The 8,987-nt window shown below is 40.0% G+C and overlaps 1 protein-coding gene across 5 annotated transcripts; it reads right to left on the bottom strand.

Annotated features, from left to right (window-relative positions):
- Positions 1-2,021: 2,021 nt before the first annotated feature.
- RPS24 (ribosomal protein S24) lies at positions 2,022-8,491 on the bottom strand. 5 transcript variants are annotated; one of them, XM_010567832.1, is made up of 7 exons: positions 8,190-8,420; positions 7,621-7,686; positions 6,832-7,041; positions 6,242-6,352; positions 6,115-6,117; positions 3,103-3,138; positions 2,022-2,217 (listed from the first exon to the last, which is right to left on the bottom strand). In XM_010567832.1, the coding sequence occupies exons 1-6, from the start codon at positions 8,328-8,330 to the stop codon at positions 3,136-3,138; spliced, it is 534 nt and encodes a 177-aa protein (XP_010566134.1). In that variant the 5' UTR covers positions 8,331-8,420; the 3' UTR covers positions 2,022-2,217; positions 3,103-3,135. The 5 variants fall into 5 exon arrangements, with proteins under 5 accessions (XP_010566134.1, XP_010566133.1, XP_010566135.1 ...); XM_010567831.1 differs by lacking the exon at positions 6,115-6,117 and adding an exon at positions 5,334-5,351 and having other exon boundaries at positions 8,190-8,419; XM_010567833.1 differs by lacking the exon at positions 6,115-6,117 and having other exon boundaries at positions 8,190-8,418.
- Positions 8,492-8,987: the final 496 nt, after the last annotated feature.

The raw sequence follows: 8,987 nt of genomic DNA, 5'->3' as shown, positions 1-8,987 counted from the left end.
ACCAAATTATGGCACCAAGCAATAAGACAGCCTATTTCAATCCATCTGCTTCGAAAAGTTACTGTACCTCATAAATAAGCCTGTAATGAATAGCATGCAAGACATTACAACATTGAAAGGAACCTTTAAAACTCCAACTCCAGAACTAAGCTCTGCTTCAAGAGGTATGTACATCACCCCTGCAACAGTACTGTTTACTATGCAAAGTCAAAACATGAAGACTATGCAAGACATATATACCTTTATGCCAGTACTTATTTATAGATCCTTTGTTGATTGCTTAAAACTAAGGTAGGGAAGCTTCTGAAAAGAACAACTAGAATTTGTGCCATCATTCTAGAGCTTTAAAGTAGTGAACATTTGGGAAACACTAACTGTACGGTCTTCGCTGAAACAGATGGTTTCCACTCAATTAAAAAAAAAGAACCAGTGAAACAAAAATATCATTTAAAGCCTCAGATCCTAAATACAACTATTATTACTGCATATTTTCAAGGGAGTTGACCTTCTTTGGCAATTCAACTTCCTTTCAGCCTATTTTATGAAAAATTGCTATACAAGTCCTCTTTGTATTTGTATTGCTGTGTTCACACCACCCCCTAGTGACCGTTCAATTATATTTAATAGCATGACTGTTTCCTTTGATGTTGAACATTATATATGGAAAGGGTTTACTGCAGGTATTACCTTTAAAACAGGTTTAGGTTCTAACTCTAAGCTTTACGCACAGAAGGTTTCCTCCATATCCCTTAAAACCTTTGCGGTTGTCAGAAATTTACTGTCACCTACTCAAAACATATCTACAGACTCAAGAGTTCAGTGCACGTACTGTATTTAAGTACACAAATCCCACTTTTAATACCCCTCCAGCGATTCTTCAGAATTTAACACTGAAACCTTTGGGAAGAACATCCAGAAAGTACCTACCTTTGAAGGTCTGTCTGCCAAGTAGAAAAGCCTTTTAACTTCCACAGGACTTAAGAATCAAAACTAATATTTTAGAATCGATTACTGCATTTCACCATCCCCTTAGTCTAACATCACTAGTGCACCTATGTTTAGAAGATACTGGAGTACCTACCTATCCTTTCACCAGGGCAATTCCCTACCAGTCCTAGTTACTAACCTCAATAAAGGCAGAAACACTACAGCATGAGGTACAGAAAATTTACAGTACAGCTAGAAGCATGATGCTGCTGAACGCAGACAACAGCAACCCCACTAGTTCAAGACTCAGACTGAAGGTATTAGAAAAGGCATTATCTGCTTTATCTATATTTAGCAGATCTTGTATGGAAGTTACTAGGACAACAGTATCCCTCCTTCTGACCACTTTACCAACTTTAACTATAGGGTTGTTGGTTTCCCCCCCCAAACACTAAAAATGCCTTACCTGTGTTACAATATGCTGCCTTAGTACAAAGGTAGTAAAATTTAAAAATACTGTACTTGGATAATAATCAAGTCAGAGCCTTCATCAGCACAGCTGCTAGAGCTGCCCAGTTTGTTTCAGTCCTATTTGAAGTATAAAACTTCTATTTTGCTTGCTACACAATACACCTGCACCAGAATGACCACACTTCTAGCACAGAGCATGCCTCATCCAGCCACTAATCCAATCTTAAATGACTCCTTTAACACTACCAGATGAAAAAATAGGGGTGTACTGTATAGTTTGCAGACCAGCAACAGACCCCAGCGCCTGTCCTGACAACTGAGGAACTAAAGACAAGTCATACCTAACTCCTTCATGAGCAAAAAACTGTGGAAGTATGCAGCTCTCAGATCTCCATCTACATGTTTTGTTGTCCCTTCAGCTACGTTCTATAGGTCTATATAATATAGGCAGTCAAACAAGCACATCTTAAAAAGGACTTTCCAAACCACAGTTTGAACACCAAACAACAAAAGCATACCTTCCTGCATGAACTAACACTGCCTCTGCTTACCATTAGGTTATACTACGACCTGTAGAAAGCTCTGATTCACTTCAAATTGATACCCAAAACAAGAGTTGTTTCATTATTAAAAGATTTTAATACAGTGCAAACAGTGCACTGATCTTGAATTTCTCAAACTTTACAAAATGGTAGCTTTCAAATCAAAACTAAAGGGTAAACCAACATTTTATTGACATAGTTTATTTGATGTTAAAGGCAGATAAGCAGCTTCTTTCTGGAATAATTCTTTCTATATTTCTTCACAGAATAATGTAGTCTGTAAAGGAAAAAATAGATCAGTGCCACATGATTAAAACAATTTTTACACTCATACCTTTATAGAGCCTGAAAAACTGGCTCCCAAACAACTCAGGTGAACCACACTGCCTTTCTTAGAAGAACACAAGGTTCACAACTTCACAGTACTGTCATGGGAATAAATGAGAGCCTAGATTACAGCATTTCTGTAGAAGAGCTCAACAAACTACAATTACTTTGCCAGCTTTCTGTTTAAGACATTATACTTACTACATCAGCTCCCAGACAGACTGTTTAAGTTGCTTTAAACTGAGTCATTCAGACCATTCGTAATAAAACCACAGTTTTATCTGTAACAGTTGCTGCCTACAGTATATCTAACTCACGTTTCTGCAACAAAGATATAAAAATATAGTCTAGGACTTGTCTAAAAGAATATCAGGCTTGCTTATAAGAAATTTACTTGAAATTAGTATCTATAAGAAAAATACAGAAATTTGTCCTCAAAATAGAAATCATACTACTTCAATCTATTTAAGACAATAAAAAACAAGGCCTATTATCCTCTCCTTGTATCTACAAAAGGCAGATGTAAGCCTTGTTTACAGTAAGACTAAATAATCAACAGTTTCAGCAAGAGCAAATCCTAACTGCCTGATTTTTTATTGCAGTCTTTATACTAATCAGGTGCTTCATGTAAGTGGAAGGCACATAAATTATCAACTCAGTAGTAAGCACAACAGTGCTTTATAAATATTTAAGTCTTTCTTAGTCTTAAACTCTTGCACTGTATTCTATATCAGCACAACTACCATGCTTTGCATAAATCAATATTAGACCTGTGTCGTCATAATGACTACAGACTACTGAATGTCTACCATTACAAAGCATTCTAAAGTCATACCTGTTATGCATTTTCCATCTGAAGTATGTTCATTTACTGAAAAAGAAAAAGCATTTATTAATAGTTTTATCAAAGTTCTACTACTGTAGAAGATGGAGCTTTCAGGCTTTTTACTGACATTCATAATATGCTTTTGTCAATTACCACAGTGAAATGTGACAGGAAAACCCCAAAGTTCTGACTACTGTAGAGGCTGAAGACTGAGATTTCACACATTCTCTCAAACTCAAAATGGGACCTAACAATAGCTGTTCAGGGCTTAAGTAATACTCGGAATGCAATTGCATGTTCAATTATACCTTCAGGCTACAATGGCTTAAAGTGCCTATCCTGCCACACTTCTGTTTGATACTTTTAAAAAAAAAACCAAAAACATTTGTTTGGAAGGCTCACATGTCAAAGGCTGTCACAGCTACAGTTGTGACATTAAGATGTAGGGTGGGTTTTTTTTTGCATTTTAATATCCCAGGGTATATGGGCCACTGCTCTGAATGCAAACACTAGTTGAAGGACTTCCTCATCTACTTGTTGCAAACTTCCATGCAAGCTCAGCAAACTATAGAGATACTGAATATATTAAATAACACAAACTACTTCAAAATACTTCTCTGGAAACTGCAGAGAAAACAGAATGGGAATTCTGAAGGAGTGAGAAGTGAAAGGAAGCATCAAAGAAAACTTTTAACAGTCAGACATCAGCACAGTTCATGTCTGACTTTAAAGTTCAAGAAAAACTATTTAAGTATGATTCACCATTTCAATAGTTTTCATGACTATGTGGTACATAACTCTTACAGAAATATGGACTTGCCTGAAGATGTCTCGGAATCAAGTGCCTACACATTTGAGATAAACAGTTTTCACAGATTGTTTAAGTGGACTCCAAAAGTGTTCCAGGACTCCTATTAAAAATTCCTCCACACGGCCGTGATAAAAGGATTATGAACCATACCACACCATTATGTTTAAACATGCATTTTTCAAGACAAAGCTTTAAGACACAAGTGTATTCCACAAGCTTTTTTCTGTGATGCAGCGAAGAACGCTTCTCAATCAATGTAAATTAATTTGTCTTTAAGTTTAACGTGAGAACACAAAGATTAACTGGTAAACAAATAAAGTCTAACCCATGCATACATATCAACTAAAAGATCATTTTAAAATACATTAAAAAACCTCTAATCAAAAACACAGTTCACCTACTACTGAGATTGCATGTTAGTTTGGGAAGCACTTGATACAGAAGTCACATCTGCTATATAATGATCACAGCACACTATCCTGGTCTTAAATTTCTAAAGTGCTTATATATTTTAAGACAACTTCTATGAACTGGACAGCTTTAGTAATTCACGTGACAGTCATTTAACCATTTTGCATTAACACTCAACAACAGCTACCTTCAAGTGCAAAATTCTTGAGTTCATCCATACTACTGGTATCAGTGCAACACTAAATGACTCCCTTGACATTGACAAGAGGGTGTATGTTAGTGTTACTACTATACCAAATGCTAATTTGTGCTGTTACACTGTAAACAATTGTAGGACCTCATGATTAAAACAGCATTAAAGCAGAACCAAAAAAGGCTCCGAACCTTATCTAGTAGAGTAGTTCTCTCATCTAGTAGTTAGCAGCAACACTGGTTTATTTCCATCCAGTGATAACAAGAATTTCACTTATGCACTAAGTCAATAATTTAATTTCACAAAGATTTCTAATTTCACTGTAATTCATGTCTGAACTTGGAATACTGCAGGCCAATAGTTAAATACAGTTTAATGCTGACAACTGTGTCATTTCCAACTACCGTCTGAAATGCACTAAGCTGTGATGTGACTTAGTTTTCATAAAGATACACAACTACTTTCACACAAAGGTCAAATAACACATGCAATTGCACTGTAATACTTTGAATCAGAACCTGGGGTGTTCTGAACCAATGCCTCAAACCAATGGCACTGACTTTCTTAGATTTCTTCTCACTGGGAATTCCTTATTTTAATGTTGTTTCATTAGTCTCAAAAAGTCTTGTTCGCTGTTAGCCAAATTTTATTTCCAAGTCACACAGAATAAAGTTCATTATGTAGTTATCTGAACCCTTACAGGACAGAAGCAAGTTTAAAGCAAACGTGCATTATGCAAGGCAGTACAGTGCTTCAATTAAAAGGATGGACACATGTTTCAGTGATGTATAATTCAGTCAACACATCCATGCTCGTTTTCAGTACCTGCTAGATACTTCATTTCTGATGGAGAATTCCAAGAAAGTAGAAAAAAAAGCAAAAGTGAAGATTACTAAAGTTGAAGTCAAGGCACTTTAGCAGCTACAGAAATAAGCATCAAAACCCATCACCCTCTCTCCCCTCATTAAAACACTTGAAAAAACCCACTTAGCTGTACAGCTTACTTGGTATTTTTCAGAGGACAAAAAGCTGCTAAGGAAGATGACTGTCTTCACACCCAAGCTATTCCTCAGTTTTGGTGGGGTTTTTTTTTGTTTCATGATAGAGGAACTCTGCCTCCCTCCATGCTGCTTGTATCAAGTTCAAGCCACAGAACAGGAAGCTACCACCAGGGGAAAACTCAACTATCTTGGAAATCAGTCACTTAAGGTAAAATGCCTGCTTTACCGTGGGTTTATTTCTATTTACACACTGTCCTCACTGCCTACACCACCACACATCTTTAACAAAGCCTCCTTTATTAATAACACCATAAATAACAGTAACTTGGTGGAGTAAGCATTAGATATTTAGGCAGTCTGAGTATCAAGTGTTAAGATGATCTAATTTGTATATTGCAATATCAAGTTACACAATTAGCACAATACTGAGTTATGCAATTAGAACGATACTGTTAGGTTTATGAAAGTTTAACTGTAGTTTAAGTGAAATGTAGGAAACAATTATTTAAGAAGCATTGTTTCATGTTGTATCAGCTAAGCTTGCAGCAGTGAGGAGCAAAACTAAACTACTCAGCTGATAAGCTATATGACACCACACAGATTACCTTCTGTTATCCAACAGACCAGGTGAAAGAAATGGAAGAAAAACAGTGTTATCCTGCTGAAGAACTTCTAATCAACATTTCTAAGGCAACATACTAGAGTGCTAGCTTACAACTACTCCCATCCTACCTTCTTGCCGGCACCAACATTTGCCTTGGCTGTACCCCTGACTTTCTTCATTCTGTTCTTACGCTCCTTTCGCTGCTTCCTAGAAGTCTTCTTCTTTTCATACAAGCCATGCTGTTAAAAAAGTTAAAAGTTGCATTTAACATCGTTTCACTGATAGTAACTCTGAATTTAAGTTCTACTACTTCTAGACTCTTCAAATACTGTTTAAATTTGAAATATTAGCTAAATAGTAAGACAAGTTCACTAATAAATCATTCAACACAGAAAATAAGCACTAAAGTAGCATAAGGATCAGCCCCATCTCTTATGCCTCTTCAAGACCTTTAATAGCAGTTAGTTATCTATTACTGCTAAACATCAACTGGTAACATCAGTTTTGCTTTCCCAAGTCCCCTGTAACATACAATAAAAAAAACTTACGCTATTTCGCAAATGCAGAAGCTAACCTATGCTGTTTTAAGACCTCTTATGTAACTCTGAGTACACCAACAGTACTTTCACAAAACTTTAGCTTTACACCCATAAGTCATAAATAACTAAAGACTTCAAATCCATTTAAATTGTTTTCTAGTTACTGGAAAACAACTTACCCTGGCAAGCCTGTGTTTGGGTTCATTTTTCTTTGCATAGTCCAGGGAATCATAGATCATGCCAAAACCTGTTGTCTTGCCACCACCGAAGTGAGTTCTGAAGCCAAAGACGAAAATTACATCAGGAGTTGTCTTGTACATTTTTGCCAGCTTTTCCCTGATTTCTGTTTTGGGGACTGTGGCCTTCCCAGGATGAAGAACATCAATCACCTAAGAAGAAATTTTTACAAATTGTATAAAGGTCAATATCCAGTACAACAGCAAGGTGCTACAGTCCCACTATGACCTTAACACTTAAACTAACACACCTTAGCAGTAAAAAGTAGTATTACTTTGATACAAAAATGTTTGTAAGTGTTCTGCTTCATAGAATCATTTAGGTTGGAAAAGACCTTTAAGATCATTGAATCCAACCGTAAACCTAACACTGCCAAGCCCACCACTACACCATGTCCCTTAGTGCCACATCTACACACCTTTTAAATACCTTCAGGGATGGTGACTCAACCACTTCCCTGGGCAGCCTGTTCCAGGGCTTGACAACCTTTTGTGTGAGGAAATTTTTCCCAATATCCAATCTAAACCTCCCCTGGCGCAAGTTGGACAAAACAGCTCACAACTTCACTACCAAGATTTACCTTCAACATGCATCAACACAATTAAGCCTGTAAGTTCTTACAATAAGAGCTCTGGAGGGTTTAAGGGCCCCTTATTTATAGTGGATAAAAAACACTTGCAGCCCAGAACCAACAGAGAAATAATTAAAGGGAATTTTCTGTATTCTTTTACCATCTGCTTGCGCTGAAGCAGCCTGTTTGTCATGAACTTCCTGGTTCTGATGGTCACTGTGTCATTCTGCAAGAGAAGATACAGAGTAAAACAAAATAACAGCCTTACATGCAATTTGATATTAATATGCATATAAATAACGCCCAAGACAGCAACAGTCACTCGTCTCTCAGATTATGAGTTCACTATCAGTATCAAAGTGGCCTGCTCCCGCGCTACAGAAAACACCTCTAAAGTAGACCAAAAAACTGACAGACTCATTCCCAGCTTCCAAACAACACAGCAACATACATACTTGTATCATTCTGAAAACATGAAACAGCTTTCAATGAAACACATAGACTACAAGCCCAAACACTACAACAATACGAAAAAAGCTTCCTTAACAAACCTGAACGTTACCAATTCTTTAATGCAGAAGTTTCCTTAAAACACCTACACGTTACTGTTGCCTTAACACTTTCAAAGAACTATAAGATTAATACCGAGTAGGACCTACAACGCCCCTTTAACGCCTTCAGAAGTGCAACGTTACACTACTGCCACAGCCCAGCACTGCTCTTACCAACCAGCAGCACGGAGACGCAGCAGGCCAAACATATGCCGCGGCCCACAGCTCGCCGCCACCAACCGGTACCGACCCGCCATGGCCAGGCCGCAGGAGCCCCGGCCCAAAGCGGGATGACAAGCGCCCGCTCAGTTTCCACCATACCCCCGTAGCCCGCTACAGGCAGGCCAGCCCGGCAGCTGGGGAGCCCCGCGGGGGCGGGATGGCAGCAGCACAGGGCGGATTTGCCGCACACCCTTAGCAGGCACTCACCATCTTGGTGGAGGCCTCCCTGCCAGCGAGCGAGAAAAGGAAGTAGGACCTGCCCGCAGCCAATCATAAGGCGGCGCAGGGGTCCTTCGTGCCCGGGGCGGAGCCGCGCGTGGGGGTGTCCTTTCCAGAGCCGGACCCAGAAGGAGGCGGTAGGGGTGGCTTATGCGCGCCTGATGGGCGCGGCTGGGCTGGGAGCGCGGCCTCCTCAGCCCCGCGAGCGGCTGCGTGGCGAGGCGAGCTCCCCCGCTTGTACTGGTGCTGCCGCGGGGTCGGTTCTACCAGTCCGCCCCGCCGCTGGCGACCAGGGTCTGGGCCAGGGCTGCCGTGAGGGAAACTAAACGCAGAGCCACCAAGCGCGCTTGGCGGTGCAGCTCCTGGCAGCTGGGGGAGCGGCGGTTGCTGGCCGGTGAGAGTACCGTGGCGGGCAAGGGAGCGCCGGTGGGCGCCGAGAGTCAGCCCCAGAGGCTGCCGTGAGGAGCGGCCGGGCGGAGGCGCGGCTGCTGCCGGCGGCAGGGGAGGCCCCGGGAGACCGCGGCGGGAGGACCCC

This window comes from Haliaeetus leucocephalus, unplaced genomic scaffold (assembly GCF_000737465.1).
Source record: "Haliaeetus leucocephalus isolate CR32 unplaced genomic scaffold, Haliaeetus_leucocephalus-4.0 Scaffold229, whole genome shotgun sequence".
Taxonomy (NCBI): Eukaryota; Metazoa; Chordata; class Aves; order Accipitriformes; family Accipitridae; genus Haliaeetus; species Haliaeetus leucocephalus.
This window is presented reverse-complemented; position numbering and strand designations above follow the sequence as displayed.

Bases quoted from the DNA above. Each gene is read 5' to 3' on its own strand.
- RPS24 (XM_010567830.1), bottom strand. From the start codon at position 8,330: ATGGTGGAAACTGAGCGGGCGCTTGTCATCCCGCTTTGGGCCGGGGCT. The intron at 7,687-8,189 runs GTTGGTAAGAGC...CTTCTCTTGCAG, and splicing joins GCTGCGTCTCCGTGCTGCTG to AATGACACAGTGACCATCAG. The intron at 6,353-6,831 runs GTAAGTTGTTTT...CTTTTTTAACAG, and splicing joins CCAAACACAGGCTTGCCAGG to CATGGCTTGTATGAAAAGAA.